Source organism: Pelobates fuscus, chromosome 4 (assembly GCF_036172605.1).
Source record: "Pelobates fuscus isolate aPelFus1 chromosome 4, aPelFus1.pri, whole genome shotgun sequence".
In the NCBI taxonomy this organism is placed as follows: domain Eukaryota; kingdom Metazoa; phylum Chordata; class Amphibia; order Anura; family Pelobatidae; genus Pelobates; species Pelobates fuscus.
In genome coordinates this window covers 83,531,261-83,559,109 of record NC_086320.1, presented here as the reverse complement: position 1 = coordinate 83,559,109, position 27,849 = coordinate 83,531,261, and the positions used below count along the sequence as shown (strand labels likewise).

The following is a 27,849-nucleotide window of genomic DNA, read 5'->3' as shown; positions in this document are numbered from 1 at the left end:
ACTTAACAGGAGACTCATATAGGCTTAACAGGAATAAAATGGAGAAGATCACTATTTTCTAAATCAAACTGTGGTTGATCTAGAACCATTTTCTTGACTGGTGAACATCAGAGTTCTTCTTCCAGAAAAGAATAAGGATAGGAAGAAGCACTTATCTGATCAATGTACAATCCATTTTATATCAGATTCTACCAATGGAAATACAGAACCTTCTCAAGATCCTGGGATATGAAAAGCTATTTTCTTTACCTTTATTTAGGGTAAGCCATTGCAAAGGCCTACAAGATCTTTAAAAAAAAAAACATTAAAAAAAACAAAAAAAAACCCCAAGATCTGGCTAGCATGAGAACATCTTGCGTCAAACCATTTAGTTCAACCACCATGGTATCCATGGCTAGGCAAGGTTACAAGTGAAAAGTCATTTTAAATGTAGTGCGGCAAACCAAATACTATGGTACCTACTGGAATAAAATATAGTCTTATTTTAGTGCACAGAGTAAGAAAGTTTACACAAGGTCAAACTCCGCATTCATAAGATTAGGTGTCTTGATGTAGAGCTTGTAGTAGCTTTATAAGTGCCGAGATATCTTCTTGCTTGTTCCGTCATGATCAACTGGTCTTCTGTCTTACCAAACACAACAGCTTCCCATTCACAAAGCGACTGCGCAGGAAAAAACAAAAAACATATTAGTGTCACCATGCCATTGGCTAAAGGCTTGACCACCATCAATATTATTATTAAGTTAATATTATTAATTCTGTCAAAGTCCAGTTTTTGTTTTTACACATCACAGAGGAGTCTACTCCACACACCTGAACAGACTTTTCCGATGTGTAATTTTTTGAGATAGGGCTAAGTTTCTTCCCAGGTCTCTTTTCATTGTTTATGTTGCACTTTATGTCTTCTGTGGCAGCCAATGGTATCATTAATAAAGATGTGGAAATGGTGTTTTCATTCTTTAAATAATAAAAAGAAAGCAGTGTTACCCACAGCTAACATCCTTAGGAGGAACTATGGGACTTGTACATTAAGCAACGTTTCTCAGTGAACTGAGAAACCGCATTAAATATTCCCACCAAAATAGAATACAAGATTAAGAATTTTGCCAAATCCAATATTTTTTGGAGAGGTTTAAAATTGACTTTGATGTAAGGTCTAGTAAATACATCCAATAATGTGAAATAAAATGTAATTTAAAACAAAACAAACAGTTCGTAATTTCTGATGAGCAACAATTACAGTCTTATGTTAGTCAGTAAGATCTTGTTTATTTTATAGCAAATATCAAAAGGGATGTTTTTGGTAAAATGTTTTTTAATAAAAGGAGGGTAAAGCTAACAGTTGGACCCGAAGCTGCCAACCATGGAACTTCAGCCAGTATTTAGATGTGAGAACAGGTGTGAATCGATGTATTCTGGCAACAACTACATGTGAGTTATATGGTTGTTAATCCAGAATCCAAGTTTAAAGCACTATGCAGCATAAGTTACTGTATGCTTCCCAGAAAAAGTGAACAAACTAACCTTAAAATTTTTTTTTCAAAATCACAACAATTAACAAAATGACTATTTTTCTAATTGCTTTAGCAGCACGATGCTCTAATTTAACATGTTTTTGTTCATAGTTTAATATTGACTTACATGTAGATCATAATCACTGTCTTCTGTTAACAGTTGAGCACCGAGCTCTTCTTTATCCCAAGCATCCATCATCAGAGATTTTCTGACTTTTTTTACAGCAGACCTCCGCTAGAAATATATTTGTGTAAGATACGGGTATCACATTGGGGATACTGTAAATAAGTAAATAAATAAATCCTACCTCTTGTTTATGTGTTTTACAAATCTGTTCATCTTCCTCCTTAATGAATATGTCTGCCCCAGTCTCTTGCTTCAACACTTCTCGGATATCTTCTTCAAGAAATGCTAGGGGCTGTGCCTAACATTTGGACAAAGAGGCAAGGGGAAAGGAGAGATTTAGCTTCACGTTTACACTTTACCACAGCTAGCATACCATATATTACTAAAGAAGGATCTAATCAGAAATCCTGAAATCTAAATAAAACTACACTAAACAGCAACAACATGTAGAAGGGAGTTGCTGTTCTTCAAAGCTTGGCTCCAGATTATTTCATATGTATGTTGGTTTTAAATAGGATTAGACAACGAGAAAATTGAACTAGATTTTAAAAGCACACAGGCACTAGAATAAGAGCAATTAACAAAACTATAGATTAGCAGAATGTACAACAGCGCTTTTAACGCAAAAAAAGGCAAAAATGAAAAGAACAACGGTCACCAAAAAATAACCTTAAAGGATTAATTTTCTGTAAACATACTATGAAAATCTCTAAACCAAGTACATGGAAAAAAATTTAAAAACTGCTCCAACCCTGTATCAGACCCATAATCCACAACCATCTTGCCACTCCTTTGGTTGGCTTCCACATTTAACAAACAGTCATATAATTAGTCAGTGTCACTCTGCCCCCACTGAAGTCATAACACAGCTCAAATACATACCACAACCTTTAGAGGGCCATATTTCTTCTCCTGGGCAGCAAGAGCATTCTTAAATGGAGTGGGTGTTCTTGGGGTGTTTCCCAATAAAGATCTCCTTATGGTGGGTGTTCTGAAACTTTATTTAAAACATAATATCAGAATATGAAGTGTTCTTTAGTTTACTTCCACCAGCATCTTACTAGGACAGTATGGGCTTGCACAACATGAAATAAGGAATTACCTAGTAGCAGTTGGGGAAGCTTAAAGATTGTGGGACTTAACCTCATGTACTCTACTCCTAACCCAATAAGACATTATGCCCTATTCAACTATATAAATCTACAGATACATGTACTTGGGAAACAACCACTTTATAAGAGGACCAGGTTCACCCCCTTGATGCTGTTACCCAATGACAGGATAATATGCAGACCTGTCTTTTAAAGGCATCTGGGATCTAGTGGCCCCATACAAAGTCTATGTGATGGATTGATACCCAGAACATTTTCCAAAATCTTGACACTGTTAGTTTCTCAGCCTCTCAGCAGCATCTCCAGCAATACATAAGCAGCATGGAGAAAACTGCAAATATAATCATGACAAACATGTTTTTTTTTTTTTTTAACCTTCTCATTGGTCCCCCACTAGATTTTTTAATAATTATTTTTTTGTCAATACAAACAGGCGTGGGAGGGTTTAGTGCCCCATCTGTCCATATGAACCAGCATCCACTATAACTTCCTTCTCTTTCAATGCTGCACTTCAAAAAAAAAAGTATATGGCTTGTACTTTAGACCTCGTAAAATAAAGCCTGCAGGCCTTAAAGGGGTTGGATCCCAGATCGTGGGTTGAGGACTGGCTTAAGAACCAGGATTTTTTAAGTATTCCTGTCCAACTAGATCACATAGATGTTATGCATCTATTAACGATCGACCAGGTTCTACTGTATTACATGAACAGCATCCATATCATCACAGCTGAAGAGCATACTTCTCTTACCATTAAAATGTGGGACAATGTAGTTTCACCTTATTCAACAATTAATCTTTTACTTCAATATCACAACACGTATTTAATCAGAGTTATAATTAAGCAGATGGGAGTCAACCAGTGCTACCATGGACCATTTGAAGGAAGTATTGCAGATATTCTTGAACTCTGTCTAATTTGATGTAATGGGAAATTAACACAGTCCTGTTTGTCTAGATTGCGATTTCCAAGTAGTAGACCACAGTGGTATGAGGTATGTTTACAACTTTGCCCAATTGATGCCATATTCTATTTTTTTTGGCATTTATTTGCAAATTAAAAGCACAATGTATGCTTATTGATGAACTCCGTTTATACTGTGGTGGTGATCCATGGAAATGTCCCTAACCTTTGAAGAGGCAGAACAAACCTATCAAAGCTTTACTCCTGCTCTAACAATCTGTTTTCCCCAGTGTTAACCACAACATCAGGTGGTAAAGTAAAAGATAAAAATAAACAACTGTGCCTGCCTCTTGACCTGCCAAAAAAGGGGTACATTGGCGTTGTGACAGGCTTATACAACGTATGATCTGAAACCTACAGGTGTTTTAAATAAAAATAAAAAATATATATTTTTTTAAGTTAAGTGAGTAAGTGCATCCCATGGATCTTGTATCCCCATTGAGAGTTGACATGCTCATAGAAGTAAGGCAAAATGGCAACACCGACAACCAATGTATTGATTTTTGAAAGGATATTGACTACTTGTTGGATAAACTTAAGCCTCCAAACCTCAATAAAGAGGCTCAGATGATATTTATTTTCCATCAGAAGCAGAAATGGAGAATAAAGTAGAAGCAGGTTTGATATGAGTCTCCTGTCAATCATAAAGATAAGAACTTTTTAATGGACAGTCAGCATATTAGAACAAAAAAGCCATCGCACATCAGCCAATTCTTAAAGTTCAGCTGCTAAGACGAGCATTTCGAAACTCATGAAAACTGAGTTTTAGTTAAACTATAAAAGTGGGATATTTCTAAAAAAGATATCATGGTGTATAATTCCACACCGCACCTATGGATGAAGAAGATCTCTGCAGTTAGCATGGGACCTACCCAACATTTTCTTTGTCTTCTTTTGGCGTTGTCTGCTTCCTTAGAGGAGTTGTAAGTACCTTCTGGCCACATATTGGAGTTGAAGTGAATGATGGATTCTCAAGGTTGAACTGTTCTTGAACATTTCCAGAACTGATATTGAAGAACTTTAATAAAATGAAAGAAAAAATATTATCAATAGGTTAACTACTACTATTTTGTATACATTTTAATTATTATTATAATAATTATACAGGTATAAAACACATAGTGCCTCGTCACTGTTCAATAATGTGAGCTAACTGGAAATAAGTGTTAAACCATATCAAGTTTTCCATAAATCGCAGCAATATTGATTTTAAAAAAAGTCATTAGGTCAGCACATGTGATTATGTGCACAAAATGTTTATATACAACTTATTTAACCCCTTAAGGACCAAACTTCTGGAATAAAAGGGAATCATGACATGTCATGTGTCCTTAATGGGTTAAGTCACTATAAATGATTATGAATGAAAAACTCCAGTACTCAAAAAGAACCAACCTGGGGGGAGGGGCCGGACCGCCGAGCTGGACGGTCGCAAGCACCTTCAGCTCCTGCACCTTTCGGCGATTTCAGCCTTAAAACATGGCTTATCCTGAGAAAAAAGACCGACAGCACCGACCCTCCGTGTGCTGGGACCACTGGACCCAGGGAGAGGCTGACTCTCCGAGTTCCAGTCCCCTGGGGGAGAAACTACCACCCCAGATGGGGCCTTCTTCGGCGGTGAGCGGGGCGGACGGCCGCTGCCCCGCTATCCTGCCTGACAGTGCCCGGCCGGAGGACCGGACCGGCGAGGTCCTGGCCCCGTTCCCCCCCCTCTGGACCGGCGGGGGTGATCCCGGTCCCCATCCTGTGACCCCGCAGGCAGCAAAGCAACCCGGGCCCAGCAGCAACATCCGCAGACTGATCCGCGGCCTGGGCACCTTACCCAAAATGGCGGACGCCACGTGCATCGCAACTAGCAGGGGAACATGCAAAGCCCAGACGCCCACGACTTATGGCAAAACAACCAGGTACCAACAAACGGACACCCCACAGCTGCCACCGACTTCCAACTGCCAGAAAATCCCAGCAGTGCATCTCTCCAGGCCGCAACATGAGACCGACATCGACATGAGACCGACCTACACCTCGACGGGGGGCCCAGCTGAATCCCCTCCTGTGCCTGCACTTATTAGCCTCATACTTCTGCAGCCATCCTGTATCATCGGTGATAGCTGGAATCGCTGTGACAGGGAGGACCGGCTGGCCGTGCAGCGGCGAATTCTGAAGTCTGGAGTGGGCTGAGTGCCTATCAGAGACTGCCTGAGGTTACCCCACAACCACACGCTGACTATTGAACTCTGTTATACGGTATATGCCTTATGTGTAAACAGTTACTCCTAGCAGTGATTATGCCAGTCACTATAGCCTGATCATCACATAATCTCGGTTAACAACCTACTGACAATTATTGTTAGGACACTGCTCTCCACCTGCAACCCCTATATAATATGAGCAATCCTTATTAAGACATGTTGCTGCATTGAGGGCTCAAAATCTAGTCTGTAAGCCACGTGCAGTCAGGGGGCTCTGTTTTGCTTTGTTTACCTTGCTTTGTTTGTACAGCTCCAGATATGGATAAGCATGAGATCAGCAACAACGTTATACAAAACGTGGCGTGGAACTAACTACACTCACTAGTAGTACATTATGCCTGCAAACAACATGTTGTACCGTAGTGTTTAACTATACATGTATACACCTTCATTAGACATAGCAAGCATGAATATAGAGTGACAAAGCGTACTGTCTAAACTTTCCTATACATAAAATAAAATGAGGTTGATAAGCATAGGAGACTTTGATAATCTGTTATGATGACCCCATCCTGTACACCTCTTGAAAGTCTCCCTATCTTTTTTCTGTACCCCTATAATCACATGCCTCAATAAAAATAAAGAATTTAAAAAAAAAAAAAAAAAAAAGAACCAACCTCGGCTTAAAAAATAAAATAAATTTAAAAAAAAAAGCGCAATGCTTGTTAAAGGTTGATTTCCAATGTTTTAGTTAATTATGTAATTTCCAGATAAGTGATGGCTCTCCATGATGCTGGAGATTAGGTAAGCAAATCATGAATTTACAATTTACGCCATGTCATTTTAAAAATGCTGTTAATTAACATAACACACCTACATCTGATGTTATGTATTCAGTGACTGAACCATTGCAAACAGATGCATGCCTTTTTGATAGCGGTGATTAGAAGTAAATAGTTGTCACAGCTACTCATCAGAATACAATGTTAAATAAATAAATAGAGATAACGTGTCCATTCAATAATAGGTCAACACTAGAAACAAAAATGTTAACATAGGGAGAGGATATAAATGCACATTTGTAGCAATTTTTTTAAAAACAAAAGATTCCTTACCTGTGAAGGAGAAAATGGAAGCATTTTAACAGGAGTACCCTTAATTCGAACATTGTTGGAGTCCAATTCTTCATTCATTTTAGTTGTGGAAGATGGGCGCGAACGTATTTTTTTCTTCCTGAGAATAGCTGGAGGTGTGCTAAATTTTGATACAACAGGCGATTTGGTGGAACCGTGGTCATCACTGATAACAGTGTGCCCACTTGGAAGCCCCAGTCTGCAATGTATCTGATAGTCCTGTCCACCGTCATGCTGAACTGGGATCAGTTTAATGGGAGTAAGTTTTGCAGGAGACGGTACAATGGAAACCTCAAAGCTACTGATATCATTCCATGGAGTGTGGTCCTGTGAGCCAAGGCAAAACCAAAACAAAATATTTTTAAGCACCCAATCTTTTGTGTAGTATATAATAATAATCATCATCATCATCAAAGAAGATCTGGCTGTGTAACAATGATTTATGCAAAATGTATTTAGCTTCATCAATTTTCTCCAAAACAGCGCTTATTTTCCTTATAAATATTTACAGACTACCATTAAGCATCACATATTTACTTTATTTTTGTAGGTTCTGGCCTTCATTTGTTGATTTCATCCTTTGCCTACTACTGACTGTGTCAATGCATTTGTTGGTAATAAATGCACTGGTAGGTTGATGATAGGTACAATAGGCGTACACACACACACACACAGGTATGTGATATAAATATATATATTACATACACTTATCTATTCCTTTTTTTATAAGACTAGACGAGAAAAACAATCACTTACTGTTCCAATAAGATCTAATGTTTCCGTAAATTCTGGGATTGTCTCTAAAGAGGAAAACTGTGTATTAGCCTCTACAAGCAAAATCTTGCTGGGAGAGTTGTGGTGACCAGATGAGTCATGTGTCTCTTCAAGACTGTAGAAGTCACTTGTTTGGTCATCTACACTATGTAGAGTATTGGACATGCTGTCTTCTATTACAAAACTTCCAGACCAGCTTGAAAAACTTGAAGACTGTTTAAGAAAAAGGAAGAGAAAAAAAAAAAAAGAAATTAACAGAGTGTGGTTTTATGATCGACACAAAGCAAAGCAGTAACAAAGCAAAATTCTTCTTTGGAATACAGAATATATATGTGTTGCTTAGTTCATTTAACTTCTAAGTCATGTCTTCTTCTAAAACGCCATGTTTAATATGGCCAGCCATGGCTGAAGGACTTGGATAAATGGAAGGAAGAACTTCTAGAAAGACAATGCTGTTACAGATTAGTATATTTGAGATATGCCCACTGCTTAATTAGTCCATTCATCAAAATCAAAAGCAGATTTTTCCTAATAAAATATAAATGAGATTTACATTTTTGAATCAGGAATATGCTATATATCCTGAAGCAACATTCTGCACCTGGTGTAAATGAATACACAACAAGCATGTTTAAACATACTGCAGATTATTAATCATTTTATTAGCCTTTAGCTATAAAGAATAGCCACAGAAAGCATTAAGTGATAATGTATCTTATTTAAACTATATATGCATGAGCCACTCCGTAATATAATGACTGTTCCCTTTCAAAGTAATTGTTGATCTGTGTGAGGATTCTCTCCCAAGTTGTCCTCGTTGAGTACTGAATTTTGCTTTTTTTTGCTGTGGTTGTGTTTTATAAGATTTACTTCCCAACTATTCACCAACCTGTCCATGCTGGCAATATCAAAACGGATATTATTTCGTACCTTCCTCCTAGTTTCTATCACTTTAATTTAAACTTATGGAAAAAAAAGCTATTTGCTCCACATTTGCCTTCTGATCAGCAGTCTGATCTTCCTTTAATATTTATTTTAACATTCATTTTTTATATTCTACAAATGTAAAGTGCAATGCAAATTAAAATCTATTTTTGACCTTTTTAGGGCAATACTTTGGGTAAGACTTAGGAGAGCAGCTTGTTTCTCTGGATTTTGGTTTTACAACTCTGAACCAAGGAAACAAGGACACAAATATAGTCTTCTCACCCACACTTTATGGTAGATCTCTATACCAGGAGAAACTGAAGCATTTTTTTTTCTTGTATGGTCTCTGCTTTTACATCATTTGTAAATATTAAATAAAAGAAAAAAAAAAAAGAAAAACCACAATCTGCATATACACAAGGCTAAAATTCAACTTCCTTTTTTCAGCTTTTTACTGTCAAACGTCAGTTTATCCTGAGGTCTTCGCACAGCTGTCTATGCAAATAACCCTTGTGCCTTTCAAAGCGTTGGCTAGGGACTTGATATTTGAATGACAGGACGTTAACATGGAATATGCAATTTTCTAAAGCCTCAATAATAACCAATCAGACAATAAACAAGAAAGAAAAAAATAAGTTGGATTAATGTATATGAAGTGTTCATGATCTATAAGATGATATAAACAAAACTTTAAAAAAAAAAAAAAAACCAAAACACACACCAGGCTAAACTACATGAACAGATCGCTCTACACAATTACACATCTAACTGATGTACCTCCATACCACAGCATCACTATACACTATTCCAATTGGAATTAGTTTTTACTCTTGTAAAAAAAATAGTGCATTGAAGCCATTTTTCAATTAGCCACAGATCTGGCGAACACAGAAATAAACAACTAAAGTACATAATTACAGTAGGGAACAATTATTAATATTTTCTAGTCTAAAATGTGGTTTATAGCACTAAAAGCGATGCAGTCACCGTGGAAACCAGTAGAACCAAAAGGCACATTCCATGGTGACTCCTCCCCTTTTACATTTGTCCACCACTTTAGAACAGAATACCCTCAATTGTCCCCAGTGTTTTCTCTGCTCATTTTACACCAGTAAATTGAATTAAAAATCACAATCTGTAACTCAACCTATTATTGATTGCTAGATCTGTTAAGCCGCACAAGAGTGCTATGCAAGAAAAGCTTAATAATAATCAAAACATACAAAAAGAAATAGAAACAGCATGGAAAGATAAGAGGAATAGATCACAAGGTAGGTCTTACAGATGACACATGTTGTCTTCTGACTTCGTTCTCAGCTGACATAAGCAGCAACTCAAGCTCCTTTATCCTCTTTTCCTTTTCAGGATCCTCTTCATCAACAAAGGGCTGCTGAGAGAGGCATGTGAAAGAGCAGAGGAAGAGAGGAGAAACAACACCATCATGATGAAAGACAGGAGATTACTGAAGTACAAGTTCAGAGAAGCAGAGTATAGTGAAAGAAACCGGCTGAGGACTTCCTAGTGTCCACTGTTGTGTCAGCCTTACGTGAACAGCATGCGATATGTCTGATTTCATGTGTTTTATTCTCAAAATAAACTAGTGCAGCAAAAACAGTGGACATTACTGATCAAGCTTCCTTGTAATTTTAAGCAAAATAACGTGTTAAAAATATAAAATTTAAAAGGCAGGCATGACCACGTTTGAGATATAAGCCAATTTCATCAATTAAAAAATGTTTGCAAAAACAATTGAAATTGATTACTATTAATACTTCATCCAACTTCTATTATAAGGCTTCATATTTGGTTTTGTGACACAGTAGATACAATTTAAGTATAAAACCCATCGTACAGGTCAAGCGGTTTTGTTGCCCTTCCTTCATTAAATATATTGAGAATGTATTTTCCTTCTGTAGGATTATTCTAGGTCTAGATTGGCTTCGATGCCATGAGCAACATCATAACTCAGACTGGATATTTACTAAAGCGAACTTCAAATTTAAGGCAAAAATAGTCAAACTGGAAGCATGATCCAAGTCATCTATAGTTTCCGATTGGCTACTCTGGCCTTAAGTTTGAATTTCCTTTTGAATGCTCACTTTACTAAAAAAAAACCCTGTCAGCCTTAGCAATTGTATTACAGGCGTAGACAGCATGTACTATGATCCCACTGCCTAGCTGGAATAAAAAGATAACAAGTTCTTAAAAGTGGTTTGAAACTTGGCAACCATCAAAAGATTAATTAACAAGAAAAAAAACAAACTCTGCTAGGTCCCCATAAAATAATTTATATTTTTATAATATGAGCCAGGTAATATACACACACATACTAAAAAATATCAATTAAGCTACTTTATGTACAGTTTATTCAAATATCCTTAAAACCCACTCCGATATTCGTCTAAGCCTGGGCTGGGCAAACGGCCACCTTTAGAATGGCAAAACATCATGGAAGAAGCAGTTCCACAACACCTGTAGATAAACCGCTTGCTTACCCCTGACATAAACCAAGCAATTATTAAAATACATGTGATCATTTGTAACATTGTAAGCATTCTAATAAATGTCTATCGTGTTGTTAAACAAGTACAGTGACTTGGTTTACCCATTTTGCATTTTTAACTTTACCTGAATAAAACCAAAGGAATTCTGAACACTTTCTATATTGCGGTCATCAGCCTGCATGTACTGGTATCCTGGAACCTGGAAGGAAGGAAGGAAAATACAACCGTTTCCACTTTGATCCAAATGAACCAACAGTCATACAGTGATCATGCTCAACAAAAGTGTTCATATTTCAATTCAAAGGAGTAAGAGGCTTAGTAAGATAATGCAGGGAAAGGATGTTTGCATGTTTTAAAGACAAGACTATTACTTGGATTTGGACTGGATTGTAGAATGGATTCCGTGCCTGCAACAGGTCCAGTGCAGCGCACACTTCAGGACGAAATTTGGGTAGATGATCGTTCTGATTTTCATCCTGCAGGTATCCTTCCTGTTCCACTTTGCGTTTCATGGTAGAATTCCAATGGTTCTTTATGGAATTATCAGTCCTAGGAAAAATGTAGTTCATTAAAGATTTTATGTTCCTATAATGGCACTATAAGCATTATTGGCATTCTTAAAGCAGCACCAACAAATGCTACAGCATTGAACAATTGGGGAAAATACAGCACTATATACACACAGACCAATACAAAAGGTAAAAAGGGCCCTGCCCGCGACCGGAGATCTAGCCATTGAAGCCCTTTTATACAAAAGGAGATAGAAATATAATAAAATGGCAACAATTCTAAAATGGCAATGACCAGCTACAACATTAAAACCACCTTCATGGTAACGTGTAAGTTTCCCATCATGCGGTCAAAATAACTCTGATCCGTCGAGGTATGGACTCCACCAGACATATGAATGTGTCCTTTGGTATCTGGCATCAAGACATTAGCAGCAGATCCTATAAGCCCTGCAAGTTGCAAGGTGGGGCCTCTATGGATCAGATTTGTTCTTCCAGCACATCCCACAGATGCTCAAGCAGATTGATATCTGGTAAATTTGGAAGCCAAGAAAACAACTTGAACTCTGTCATGTTTCTCAAACCATTCCTGAACAAGTTGTGCAGAGCAGCAGGACGCATTATCCTGCTGAAAGTGGCCACGGTCATCTGGGAACACCATTGCCATGAAGGGGTGTACGTGGTCTAAAACAATCTCTAGGGTGGTGGTATGCATCAAAATACTATCCACGTGAATACCAGGCCCCAAGCAGATCATGGCACTGAGCATAACAATGCTTCCGTCAACCTTCCTTCTTCCCCCAGTGCATTCTGCTGCCAAATCTTCCCCACGTAAATGATCGATCAGACCAGGTAACATTTTTCCATGGCTCCAGTTGATGCTCACTTCCCTATTGAAGGGAACAGGAGTCATCATGGGTATTCTGACCGGTCTGCGGCTACTGAGCAAACTAGAATGCACTGTGTGTTTGGACACCTTTCTATCATGGCTAGCATTACGTTTTTCAGCAATTTGAGCTACCGTTGCTATTCTGTGTGATCAGACCAAACAGGCTAGCCTTGCATCAATGAGCCTAGGTCCCCATGACATCAGTTCACCGGTTGTCCTTTTTTGCACATTTTTGGTAGGTACTTACCACTGCAATAACAATATATATATCTATATATCTATATATCTATCTATCTCATACATACACACAATATATGTGAGACCCAGGGGAACAGAGCGGTTGAATGACAGAGCGACTTGCTACTGAGTGAAAGTGAAGAGGAGGGAGTTTCAAGGTAAGGTGAAACTAGAGAGAGAGTAATTGAAGCATAGAAATTGGTCACAGCAAGCACCACATTGCTCTTTTTTTTTTTAACCCTATGAACACCCAAAATCTTAGTATTCAACAAGTATCCTCAAAGTATTACAGGGTGAACACGAGTCCACATTAAAGAACATGATTATTCACAAAGATAAATCAAGAAGTAATAGCATTGCATGGAACCAATATAAATAGATGAATTTATAGTTTCATGGTTTTATAACCCATGTCATTTTTCTAAAAAAATTTTTTTATAATTTAATCTATTGGTTCAAGACAGTCGTAATAGATCTTGATTTCACTTTGTAAATTGTGTCATTTTATGAGGCATTTATTCAATAATTCTCCTTGTGCTAGTTTAGCAGATAATGTTCTGTGCATTCTCTCTAGCTTCTCGAATACGAGAAGAGTTAATTTAATCAGAAATATAATTGTCACACTTTCATCTCACACGTGTATAAAAAACACAAATACCTGCCCGGAAGCAGCTTTGCAATTTCAGCCCAACGGTTGCCTATACGTTTATGAGCCTCGTAAATGATGCGGTCCTCTTCTTCCGTCCAGGAAGACTTTTTCACTTCTGGGTTAAGGTGATTGTGCCATCTTTCTCTGCACTGCTTACCAATTCTCCCTTTTAAGTGCTTTGCTATCAAAGACCATCTTTTCGGACCATATTTATGAACTAGTTCAATGACCTGTTATACAGCAAACCAAAAAATTAAAAAGTAATCCAAGAAAAAAATGCTTTGTTCTAACATGTTTCCATATGAAATTATGACATACCTGCAACAAAATGAATGCTTTCTTAACCATTACCAGAGTCAATACATATTTTGATTAGACATCTGGAAAATACTGACTAGAGTAACATTAATACATGTAAAAAAATTATTGATGATAGCAGATGTAAATGCCTTACTACTGGCTTTTAAGGTTTTTTTTTTTTTTTATCCCAAAATATACTAGAGAGGTAGAGAAACATTTACAAATATTAGGAGGAATACTCTAATCTTTTATTATTTTAGCAGGACAAAGGGTATATCCATTAAACAGTGAGGTGTAAGATCCAGAAGTAACCCAAATAAAAAAAGAAATAAAAAAAGAACCTGTTCTGGGGTTTTTGGAGACACAATATACCATATGATCACCAATTGTGTTTTGCAAACCCTCACCCCTTGTCATTTTTTTTTTTTTACTCTGGTGTACCTATCACAGTATAAATTACTTTATATCTCTGATTAAATAGTTTCTAGTGCCATTTATAAAATCTGCCAAAATGATAGAGAACTAAGAGAGATTTTCTCAAACGTAAATTCAAATAGTGTCCTGTAACACATTTATTAATAATGGACATATTATAGCTAAAAGAAGCGCCAAAACAAATGTAAATAAACTTGATAAAACACACAAACTTCTACTTTAGGTGCAATGCCATTACAATGGCTCAGCCATATATAAAGGAAAAATAAGTTTATACCCAACAAAAAAAATTGGCACTCTCTCAAAAGTATAATTCAGTCATTTATAGATAGAGCACATACTGAAACACAAAGGAGAATAAAACTCACCCGCTGATCCTCTTCCTTGGTCCAGGGACCTTTAATTAGCTCGGGATTTAAAACTTTCTGCCATCGATGTTGGCATTGTACATCTGAACGATTCTAAAAATGGTATCAATTAATATACAAAAGCATATTAAAACAGAAATGTTGGCCAGCACTGCTGAACTCTACAATAGACACTTACAATTTTAGTTTGTGAAAATGTGTGCAACAGTTCACATAATGTTAACGAACAAGTCTTCGGATTAAGAAAGATGATAGTGTTTAAGGATTCAGGCAGACAAATCATCTCCCACGCATTGTATATAAAGACAAAAGTTGGCCTACTTTGTCATAATGTATTGAACACATCCAATGCAACACGATGAATGAAATACATAGCCCCTCCTGGGCACAAAAAAACTGCTAAATAAAACAGGATTTAAAGAATGAGAAATAATACATGCCTGTGTAACAAGGAAAGTTTTTCACCGAGAGAACTGTTTCTACCACAAGCAAATATTTTGGCTTACAATTTTGCAGGAGTATCAAATGATGGCTATACTGAAAGCCAGCACAGGTACTATTGTCTTCTCTGTGGAGAACCTGTTTGACAAGCTACCTGGTAGCCATGAAGTCAACTTGTGGGCTGTGACTCAAAACAGTGAGCAACTTTTTACTGTAAACACAAGGACTTATTCATTAAGCAGGAAATTGCAGTGAGTTGAAAACTCAAAATGAAAAACTAAGACTACATAAAATATATATATTTATATATATATATATATTTTTTTTTTTTAAAGTCGTGACTAAAAGCAAAGTGGGAGAATTTTTTCCTGAGCAACGATTTGATTACAGATTTTCCGGTACACTAAAATTCTACTATTTAGTGAATGAAACACACAGACTTTCCAAGGGTAACACCTACAAAGACCAAAACCACACAGAGTGACTGTTTAGATTAGACCAGGATTTTGTAGCTCATGTTGTAGAACAAAGGTAACCACTCAAACTACATAGCCATTCTAGTGGTGTATGGTTTATTGCACTACAGCACATTTACACGGAACATAATAAGACCTATTATGCCCTCTCTAGATGTTCGTTCATATCAGTCTTACCAGAAAATGGCATGCAATCAATGCCCAGTCATCTGTCCCGTTCTGTTCGACAAGTCTTTTCAGCTTGTCATCCTGATAAAACATTTAACAAGGGAGAATAAATGCAACGAGTAAATAAATTTGAAAAAGTTATAAATTACAAAATGCCATGCCTTAAACTTGGATACCTCATCTCTTGTCCATTTTATTCTATTCCATATTTTCTTGACACCTTTCTGAACTGGAACTTCATGGTCTGCAAATTGAAGATCATCGTCATCGTCCTCGCTGTGAATACAAAACACAATGTTGGTCAATTTGTATGCCTCAACCAATATGTAAGAATTCATTGTAAACTATGGTAATAAAATACTACTAAGCAAGTGTAAAATCGGTAACTTTTAAAAGCTTTGTGTAGAAAAGTAATGCATTTTATTTACATCCCCAGGACGTACTTGAAAACCAGAATAATCTGAATGTACCTTTCCTGGTTAAATAGTTTGTTATTTTTATTTTGGGTATTAGAAAAGCAATGGTTTTCATTAATAAATATTTTAATGCAAAACATATGTACAATGCAAGAGATGAAAGAACAGTGAAACACTAATCTGGAAAGGACATCTAAAACAGTGTTAATATTGTCGACTAACAATTTTTTAGATTTAGCTAACTAAAACAATTCACAATTCAGATGACTAAAATATGACAAACTAAAAGGGCTTTTTAGTCAAAAGACTGACTAAAACTTAAGTGAAATTTGCCGCCAAAATTAACACTGCACAGAGGGGCTGTGGGAGAGAGACACATCGAAGGACTTTGAGGACACAGACACAAAAGGGCTGGGAAGGGGCAAAAGAGACAGATAAAGGTTTTGACTAAACCTATTAGATTTTAGTTGTGTTGACTCAAATCTTCTGGAGATTTAGTCAACTAAAACTAGACAAAAACTGAAACAATTCATATGACTAAAATACGAGTAAAACTAAAATGGCTTTTTTTTAGTCAAAAGACTGACTAAAACTAAATTGAAATTTGCCGCCAAAATACACGGATCGAAAACTGGATTGTGACATCTTTTCATTTTCTTGGCAGCAAGAGAGACGTGGAGCTTTGGTACCAGTTGGCCCCGGATTTTTATCAAACCACTTAAAAATGGTAAACAAAAAACAGAAGGACTACACATTATGTTAACCAAGATACACGAAAAATGTGTAAAGAAAACCTTCTTTACAAGTTAAATTAACACTTCATTGGGCGGAAAAATCAAATACTTACTTTTAAATATGAGTAGGCCAACTGCAAGACCCATCAGCCTATAAACAGCTTGAAAGCTCCATTGACTTTGAAGTACTCTGAACATCAAATTAAAATGAAATCAACTTCAGCCTTGCTGCAATCAGTAACACAATACTCATTCTACTAGCACAATCCAATGGTTTGCCTGCCTGTAGTACTGAGGCAGATGTTCCTCCATTTGATCTTGGTTATGAAACATACAGAGGTTCTTTTCAAGTATACCAGAACAAATGGCATGATATTACACTACACCGCAATAAATAAACATTACTAACATTCAAGACCATCCAGGATTATTTTGCTGTATGGTCTAATAGAGCTTGAGGGTATTCTGGAAAGCTTATATACAGGGTCAGTATGTAACTAATCCTGCTTCTAAACACATTTAATGTTTCAGTAAAGACAACGAGGGCCATCAGCCCAGTTCCGAGTCGTTGCCATGTCTGTCTGGATGACTTTAGTGACCAAGACTCGTGTTCTACCTACAGTGTGCTCCACGTGCGGGGTTTAGATTCATGGATACAACAACACTGTTTCACAAACCCTTACCATTAAACATTTTGATTGTTCATCCATAACATACTATATAGCTTCTCCAAACTCTTCACATTCTGCACTACATTTACAAACTCTATTCCTACAGGCAATTCACAAAATAAGACGGTTTCAAAATCTCAACATTACTAGACACACTATCCTGTATGTATCTAGATATAGCAATCAAAACTCTACATTACGCTTATATCTTGCCAAAAGAACAATACCTAATGTCCTAACCAACAAGAAATTATTTGACAAGCATTTCACAATTACCTTTCATACAGTATATAACCATTTCCTCTAATCTCTTTTTCAAATCCACCCATAATGACCAATGACCCACCTGGACAGCTTTAAAATGAAGCCAGAACACATTTAAGTATGGTTCCTAACAAAGATCTCTGGTTTAATTCCACAAGAGACACATTTCACACTTTGTCATCAACACAAAATGCCTGCTTTGTTTGGCACTAGCAGAGCTATAAAACTCTGCAGTCATTAATTGTGTGGATAAAAAGTGCATTAAACCAACAAACTGTAACACAAACACACTTCCTTCTATAAAAGTTATTGCGTGTTTGAAACTGACTGGCTAAATATTGTAACAGAAACTTACACAAAAAAAAAACCAAAAAAAAACAACAACTTAAAACTACTTTGCATTACATAAAATTATAAATGCTTTATTTTCGTGCAATAGGGTTTACAAACAGGCCTGCGATGCCACGATAGCAAAAGTGGGCGTAGTGAGACACAAAATATCATGACAGGAATAAGACGCACTTTTTGTTTTTTTAACCCCTTAAGGACCAAACTTCTGGAATAAAAGGGAATCATGACATGTCACACATGTCATGTGTCCTTAAGGGGTTAAACACAGAATATGTACTCATGGTCTGCAATAAAAGATTAAGTATGGTGGCAGTTGTGTTGGTCTTGGAAATGGTAAACAAACGAGTGTAACCTTTGCCATAACAATTATTAAAATAATAAAAACATTAAGTTGAGTTTAGTTGGGGTAGCAGAAAACTTAGATTGTGCCAATAAACTCACTGCTTGAAGGCAAGTAAATGGTTAAGGAGTTAAAGTATTGTTCAGCAGTGGTATGTTAACTAACCCCTGTACTATGCATGCTATTTAAGCTTGGTATCATACTATGCTATGCATGGTTTTACATTTACCGGACATTAGGTTATGCAGTAAATAAATGTGAGTGACCTTAGGCAAACAAATATACTAGTTAACTCCGCTATGCCTGGGTCTGAAACTCTCTCCCCGCACGGCTCCTTTGTTTCTAGCCGCGTTTAACCTATGCTCTCTGCTCAGCCTCGAAGCCCTGCCATATGGGTTACAAGAGTCCTGCTTTACTGTGCCACTCCGGCCTCCAGCTGTGGTGCAGGTCCCCTCTCCGATCGTGTGATTCTCTCGCGTTGCAGCGATGGCTTGTTCTCTGGAGCCTCTGTCAGAGTGCAGTTTCTCGAGGAGGGTGAGGGTTGTCCGTGGGAGCATGTGGCATGGCCGGGTGTTTCTCTTGAGGAGCTGTGGCCCGTGTGCACTGCGGGGTATGCAGGATCTTAGCGGTCCGAGTTGGGTGTCTGTGTGGGACCTCCGCTTTGCCATCCGCCGTGCTGCTTGTGGATTGAGCATGGATCTTTTATTCTGGATGATTATCCGCGTGGGGTTGGATTGAGGTGAAGTCGCTTTGTTTCGGGAAGCTTTCCGGCTGCCGACTTTGTAGGGAGGTCTGAGTTGTAAGCGCCTCCAGAATGCTTGGCATATTTCCTCGAACCGGCGCTCAAATTGTATTCTCCAGCGCTGGAGCTCTAGGTCCTCGTTTTTCTGCTGCAAGGGCTGTGCGGCAACCATCTTGGATGCATCGTGTGGCTCTCTGCTCGGTATGAATGTCTCGTGTGGTAGGTGAGCATGAGTCCCAAGCGTGGACCGGGATATCCCCCACCGGTCCATAGGGGGGGTGACGGGAGGACTGTAGAGCCGCGCAGTGCGGGCCCCATGTTGGGGGATCAGCCGCCTCCCCCGGCAATCGGGTCTCCCACCATGTTAGGCCTCAGACGCGGATCTCGGCGATCCGGCATTAAAAGTTGCTTGTGTGACATCTGTGTAGTCAGCTTATCTTTGCCTGTCGTGTGGTCGCCCATTTTTATGTTTTCTGGGCTGTTTTGTGCCTTTTTCGCCATCGTTTAATGGTCTGCAGAGCAGGAGCTGAGCCCACATGTGTCCACTCAGCTCGGCGTCCAGGCCCCGCCCCCCTTTGCATTACATAAACACATCCTTGCATTAGACCTATGTGAACTTATAGGGTCAGGAACACAAACATGTATTCCTGACCCTATAGTGTTAAAACCACCATCTAGCCCCCTTGGGCCCCTCATGTCTCCATAAATATAGTAAAAATGTCACTGTATTCAAGCCTGAAGCTGTAACTCTGCATGCTGTTAGACTCAGAAAAACAAAGCAGTCTGCTGACATCATCAGAAGTGGTAGCCTGATCCAATCACAATGCTTCCCCATAGGATTGGCTGGGACTGACAAGGAGGCAGATCAGGGGCAGAGCCAGCATGATTCAAACACAGCCCTGGCCAATCAGCAACTCCTCATAGAGATGCATTGAATCAATGAATCTCTATGAGGAAAGTTCAGTGTCTGCATGCAGTGGGAGGAGATGCTAAATGTTTGGATGCATTTTAGGCAGCCATGACCCAGGAAGGATCTCTAACAGCTATCTGAGGAGTGGCCAGTGAAGTTATCACTAGGCTGTAATGTAAACACTGCATTTTCTCTGAAAAGACAGTGTTTACAGCAAAAAGCCTGAATGTAATGATTCTACTCACCAGAACAAATTCAATAAACGGTGTAGTTGTTCTGGTGACTATAGTGTCCCTTTAACTATTAATCCCTTTACACCAATGATTGTATGTCTAACCTTCACACGACCTGAAAAGATGGTTTAAATACAATAATTTGTTTTCCTTAATAGTTTTACACTATTTCAATGTACATAATGCATAACACATTAATCCAAATGTAGAACACCATTACTCATGAGTGAAAATATATAATTTTTTTTAATCTGTTTGTTCCTATCCCCAAGTGTTAAATAATAAAACCCTGCCCCACAAGGGTTAACACCTTGAAGTGACGCAATATTGTTTGTCCAGTAGACTGCAGTCACATTTTCCAGAGTGCATTCCTGGGCAGTGAAGCCAAAGGCTGGGTTGCCAGGGTAGTGAAGATGCCATTAACATTACAGAAGTTACGCCATCCGTTATTCACTTTTCAAACCCTGTATGTACAGCATTTCTAATTTATATTCTACAAATGCAGCGAGGATTTGTCCTGAGACAAGACCTAACTACCAAATGGTGTCAAACCATCTGCATGTGTAATGAGAGGTAAGAGGGGAAAAAAAAGAAAAAAAACTGAATTTCCAAGCTAAATAAGGAGTATTTTAGATATTAAACCAGGAACAGACACGTAAACAATGTTAAAGAAAAGTGTGTGAGGCACTTAAATAATCAACCAATTCGAGAACACACACTGTGATCGATATATTACTGTTATAATGAACTATTCCCAAATTACTGCACATGTTTAGAATGTAGCTAAAGTAAAAACGTATCTGTTTAAATAAACAGGTAAAAAGGAAAACATGATATTTAGATGGTTCCAAAACTCACACATATGTGAAAGGTTACATCATGATTGAAAAAAGTGATAAAGTTTTTTTAAAGCAAAAGTACTTGTTCCTTTTTCTCATGGATGACAAAATAAGATAAATAAGCGATACAAGAAAAAAAAAAGTGTGTTCACAGTTAAAAGCAGATATACAATATATATATATTTTTTTATTATTATTTTTCTTCAATTTATTGTTTTCCCTTTCAATTGCAAAAACACATTTTTTTCTTTATTTAAAAAAAACAAAAACACAACATGAAAATATACAATACAATGACAGAAGAGGTCATTGTAAATTTAATCACACAATAAATCAAATAAATTGGAAAAGCATGAGAATATCAGCCTAAATTGTTTTTATACATATCTGCCATTCTTAGGTTGATTCTTTTAAAATATTATTTAGATAAGAAATTAAACGGTTAACAAAGTAAAGAAGAAACTGCATCCATTCCACATGTCTGCTGTACATAACTAAAGCTAAAATTGTTTTACTTGCAAATGATGGCTCTTGCAATGTGTCTCTATAAACTGAGATCAAAATGGTTTAATAATGGAATAGGCAAACATCCACAAACATTCGGCAACAAAAGCATTTCTCATGCAACATCTATGTCAATGCTTTGTTTCTGAACACTGAAACAAATGTCCTCTTTCAGCAGCTGTGCAAAAACATTAAAATTGCAAAACAGAAAAATGTACTTCAATCAAACATCACAAATCGTAAATTGGGCCTGACAGCACCCATATTGGTAACTTCTCAGACTGGAGGTAGCTTTTTATTAAATGATACAAAAGAAATCCAAATATGGTAATAACATGTCTAAACATGTGCAAATAATACAGACTACATGACAGCTAAAGGTAAAAATATGCTAGCCAGGGATTAGAAAATGTAAAGCAACCCAAAACGTGTGTGCATGATCCAATCAATCAATGTGCTCCACTACATCATTTATTGTCTTAATTCCCCAACGCCTGTGATAACGGACTAGCCAATCACAGTACATTGAGATCATTGAATTCATCTTTCTCACCAAGTACCATATAGGAAAGCCTGACACAGAATATCATGCAGATGTTGCTGCTTGTCATGATGAATTGTTTTACAAACCATATACATCATGGCTACCGATAGTTAAGTATATATATATATAAATAAAAAGTGTTTCACTTTTATTTTATTTATATTTTTTCCTGTGATGTGTATATGAATCAATGTCCAGCTAAAGCATATAGTATATAACAAAAGAAGTATTCCAATCTGGTTTTACATGATTGTTTATAGTTTAGTGTAGCAAATAATAAAGAATGTAGACTTTATAGTCAAAGGTACATTAACAAAATTCATGTTTCAGTTTTAGAAATACAAAAATGAAAAAAAAAAGTGTAACAATTAGACCTAAGACCATAGGTCCACGTCTCAGGGAAGCCATTGACACTATAATGAATATTTCCTTTTGTCAAAGACATAGGAGGGGGTATCACTTGGACTGAATAAAGGTCACTGCATATGGAATGAGATAGTTTATGCCTTAAAGAAGGGTGTGTAAAACGGAGCCAAGGAGATCCCACGTCTCGACAAGCAGTCAATTTCAAAAGTACGTTGACATTCTTTGTTTTAAGAAAGATCTTCATCTCCACTTAAACGATCAACGAAACTCTAGATAATTCCTATGTATTGCAACATTTCACATTCAATTTTTTATATAAAAAATTTTAAATAGTCAATGGGCAATACATAAATTTGCTAACTAATAGAATTTCTCCCCAAAATGATCACTAGTCAGCCTTGGCAAATATAACAGACTAGTGCAAGATCAATTTAACAAGCAAGACATATTGTGTTAAGTGCTTCACAAAAACACTAATAAAAAACTTCAGTGATACTGACATGGGCAAGCCATCCCATCTCAGGCAAAGTAAAATCAAGTAATTTGCATAACTTGTGAAATTAACAAATCTTTATCCAAGCTGATAAAATCAGTAAAGTTTTGTCCAAAAATGGATCACTTTAGTTTGAATTTAAAAAAAAAAAAAAAAAATGTTTCAAGTCACAGAGAAAAACTGTCAAACACAATAAAGGAAAGCATGAATGATTATTTTACAATAAAAACAAAACAAAAAATAAAACAAACCACAACAACAACAACAACATGTAGCCCAGCAGGCATCTATCTGTACTTGTTGTGATAGTACAGTCAGACATGACAAACAGCAGGTGACTCAAAAATGAGGAACTTTGTGGTTTTTGCCAAAATCACTGACATGCAACAATGATAAAGATGTGGTTCACAATTACTGAAATTTACCAGGCTGTGCATTCAACCTGGTGAATGCATGATTTAAAAACAACAACTCAAAAATTCTGGAAACAGGTGGCGGAGTTACTGAGGGATATCTTCCGTAGAGAGGTAAAGCTGGACCCATGGGTGTTCCTTCTGGCCAGGCCCCTGGAGGACTGTTCCAGAGCTGAACAGAAGTTGGTACATAAGGTGAATTTGGCAGCTAGGAGGGCCCTAGCTCAAGTGTGGCTACAGAATGTAACCCCCCCACTTCAAATTGTGATATAAAAGATTAAAGACTCATTCCTTATGGATAAGCTAACGGCGAGGGTCAGGGGCACAAATGCGAAGTTTGACAAGGTCTGGGCACCATGGATCGATAGCGGAGTGGGCAATTGTCTCTCTGCCAATTTTCTGGAACCGACTAACTTACTCGATTTAATCTCCTTTAGTGGGACTTTAAGGTTCCCGCTGGGAGGCCTACAGGACACAGCCGGCCTCGTAGGTGCCATAATACTCGTTGCCATAAGCAATTATGCAACACTTCGATCACGTACAATAAATATCATATTGGTGGGTACATCCCTGCAGCATCCCCTCCCATTTACCCTCCCTCCTCCCCCCCAGTCCCGTCCTTTTACTCTTTTCCGTTTCTGCTTTCCTCTGTCACTCCTACTTTCTCTTCGTATCGTCTCTTTTCACTCTGACTGGCATCTCATTCTTCTTTACTAATTTAACAGCAACATCCTCACCCTAATTGTAGTGAGTTGCGAGCGCCTAGAGATTATTTTAGATTCGTAAAACCATCCTAATAGGCGAACTCGTCCGCGGGGATGGGTGATGTAACCAAGTGGTACGTGAGTTATACAACTCCGTGCATTTAATTTTTTTGTTAGAATAACTCATGTGCTACAGTCATTCATGTTTCTTAGTTTTACGTACATCTTAAAATTAGGTGGGACACCATAATTTTGTATGGACTTTCATGGCCAACGTGCAATCGTTATCTACGAGGCTGACAAAGGATGTTATGACGTTCAATTTTATGTGCTTCCTATATATGTTGGTGTATGATTCTGTCCATTTTGGCTTGCATATATTATCGTTTATGTTAAATATGGTGTTTGACCTTGTAATAAATAAAGAATTTAAAAAAAAATAAATAAAAACAAACAAACAAAAAAATACACATCAGCTTGAGTAAAATCACAATTACATGTGTACAAATTGGTTTACACAATAAAAGTAAGACCATAGTATGGTACAATAAAACTGAAAGACATGAATAGAAGCACAAATATAGAAAAAGGGCTTTTTTGATTTTATTCTACAAATCATTGGCAGTTGTAACAAGCACCCAATTCAATCATATCTGCAAACATAATATTACACATACTATAACTGTACGATGCCATCTAAAATAAACTCTCGTACAGTAAGTACAGATCACTGTACACAGTTATTCTTTCTACTATAAAAAGTAGCTAGTTTGAAAATAATCAACACTGCAGCAATAGCCTCTTTATCGTACCAGCAGCCTGATGGTTGATGCCTGACCCAGATGCACTCACTCCACTGATAGTAAAAGATTTGCCAAGTGCTGTGAATCCATTCTTTTGACAGCAAAAGGACATTCAAAAAACAATGCCTCACTCGTAACTGTAACAACTCAAGGGCTAACATTTAAATAAAACAGATACTTAAAATGAGTAGGGCTTGTTGAATCCAACAATATCAACTTCAGGCTAAACATACATAGGAAAAAATATATATAACTTGCATTTTTCTAATGCTTGCAACAACAACAGCAACAACAACAAAAAAGGAATAAAAACGAAAATATAACACCGAATGGATTGAACAAAGTTGCTTAAGGAAAACAAATGCTAATAATACAAGCATGGTGAATAAAGGTTTAATTTTGATCTGTTCTGAAAGTAAACAAAATAAAGTTTCTAAACTAATCTGTAGTCTTTATTCCATTGAAAAAAAAATACCTTACCTGCGCTCTCTCCCTAATCCCTATGTATATTTAGACAAATGGAGGTCATTTAGTTGCTCCAATAGCCATTGGAGGGAATGCCCGCCTGCCAACGTCAAGGCAGACCCCCCTAAAAGCCATTGAACAAACATTTTTCTATTCCATTGAACGAACATGCTCCAGCTTTACATGTATACTACCAATATTATGATTTCATTGTTTGCCATACATTAATCCCATTCTTTCCTTATCTGTCACTTTTAGATGACAATTCATGGTGTACTAGTATTTTGCCAAGGATGACAAGCCCGTACACTAATTATACCCAGCAGACAGACCTGCTACAGGGTACAAAATCTCTCATTACTTGCACATTGTATGTGGCCAGATCTGTCTAACCAGTAGGCAGCTACACTCCTCTGGTTGTACCCTGTGTATAATGAAGCAGTCAGTGGGTGTTCCCTGTATAGTGACAAAGCTGTCATTGTGCACGCTGTATAGTGATGAAGTGGTCACGGAGTGCTCGCTGTATAGAGATGATGCGGCCACTGGGGGGCACCCTGTATAGTGGCCAAGCGGCCACCCTGTATAGTGGCCAAGCAGCCACTGGGGGGCACCCTATAGAGTGGCCAAGCGGACACCCTGTATAGTGGCCAAGCTGTCACTGGTTACACTCTATATAATAATAGAGCTGTCACTGGTTACACTCTATATAATAATAGAGCTGTCACTGGTTACTGTCTCTGTATATAGTGATGGAGCTGTCTCTCTGCATATAGTGATGGAGCTGTCTCTCTGCATATAGTGATGGAGCTGTCTCTCTGCATATAGTGATGGAGCTGTCTCTCTGCATATAGTGATGGAGCTGTCTCTCTGCATATAGTGATGGAGCTGTCTCTCTGCATATAGTGATGGAGCTGTCTCTCTGCATATAGTGATGGAGCTGTCTCTCTGCATATAGTGATGGAGCTGTCTCTCTGCATATAGTGATGGAGCTGTCTCTCTGCATATAGTGATGGAGCTGTCTCTCTGCATATAGTGATGGAGCTGTCTCTCTGCATATAGTGATGGAGCTGTCTCTCTGCATATAGTGATGGAGCTGTCTCTCTGCATATAGTGATGGAGCTGTCTCTCTGCATATAGTGATGGAGCTGTCTCTCTGCATATAGTGATGGAGCTGTCTCTCTGCATATAGTGATGGAGCTGTCTCTCTGCATATAGTGATGGAGCTGTCTCTCTGCATATAGTGATGGAGCTGTCTCTCTGCATATAGTGATGGAGCTGTCTCTCTGCATATAGTGATGGAGCTGTCTCTCTGCATATAGTGATGGAGCTGTCTCTCTGTATATAGTGATGGAGCTGTCTCTCTGTATATAGTGATGGAGCTGTCTCTCTGTATATAGTGATGGAGCTGTCTCTCTGTATATAGTGATGGAGCTGTCTCTCTGTATATAGTGATGGAGCTGTCTCTCTGTATATAGTGATGGAGCTGTCTCTCTGTATATAGTGATGGAGCTGTCTCTCTGTATATAGTGATGGAGCTGTCTCTCTGTATATAGTGATGGAGCTGTCTCTCTGTATATAGTGATGGAGCTGTCTCTCTGTATATAGTGATGGAGCTGTCTCTCTGTATATAGTGATGGAGCTGTCTCTCTGTATATAGTGATGGAGCTGTCTCTGTATATAGTGATGGAGCTGTCTCTGTATATAGTGATGGAGCTGTCTCTGTATATAGTGATGGAGCTGTCTCTGTATATAGTGATGGAGCTGTCTCTGTATATAGTGATGGAGCTGTCTCTGTATATAGTGATGGAGCTGTCTCTGTATAGTGATGGAGCTGTCTCTGTATAGTGATGGAGCTGTCTCTGTATAGTGATGGAGCTGTCTCTGTATAGTGATGGAGCTGTCACTGGTTACGCTTAGTGTCCGGCTGTGTGCCATCTCCGATGGGCCTTTGCTCCCTGAGCTCCTGCCAGGTGTTACCTGCGTGTTTTCCCGGCCATGGTGTGATCGTGCCCTCAGTGGTCCCGGGTCATGTCCGAGGTGCCCGCTGCGCTGGTAACGGCTGGGTCCGGCTCGTGCCCGGCTCGCTCCCCCTCTGCTCCGAGCTCTGCGCTCCCCATGCACGGACACAGCACAGAGGGCAAAATGGGCGGGGCCAGCCCAGCGTCTCAGAACACTCGGCCAATAGGGGTGAGCTGTCAGAAAGGCGAGGCCAATAGGCATTTAGGGGCGTGGCACACGCGGATAATATGGGCGTGGTTTATGCGCTTCTCTTCAAGTCGGTTTTCCCGCGTCGCTTTATTTTTTTTCTCTAACTCGCGTCACGGAGAGAGGGGTTTTGAAA

General features: G+C 38.2%; 1 protein-coding gene across 1 annotated transcript; it reads right to left on the bottom strand.

Moving 5' to 3' along the window:
• Nucleotides 1-339: 339 nt before the first annotated feature.
• On the bottom strand, nt 340-27,590 carry MYBL1 (MYB proto-oncogene like 1). The gene is made up of 16 exons (XM_063450402.1): nt 27,486-27,590; nt 15,893-15,992; nt 15,726-15,797; nt 14,632-14,724; nt 13,538-13,758; nt 11,616-11,793; nt 11,369-11,443; nt 10,023-10,130; nt 7,796-8,026; nt 7,022-7,366; nt 4,587-4,732; nt 2,524-2,638; nt 1,823-1,939; nt 1,642-1,749; nt 814-957; nt 340-661 (listed from the first exon to the last, which is right to left on the bottom strand). The coding sequence occupies exons 1-16, from the start codon at nt 27,503-27,505 to the stop codon at nt 530-532; spliced, it is 2,205 nt and encodes a 734-aa protein (XP_063306472.1). The 5' UTR covers nt 27,506-27,590; the 3' UTR covers nt 340-529.
• Nucleotides 27,591-27,849: the final 259 nt, after the last annotated feature.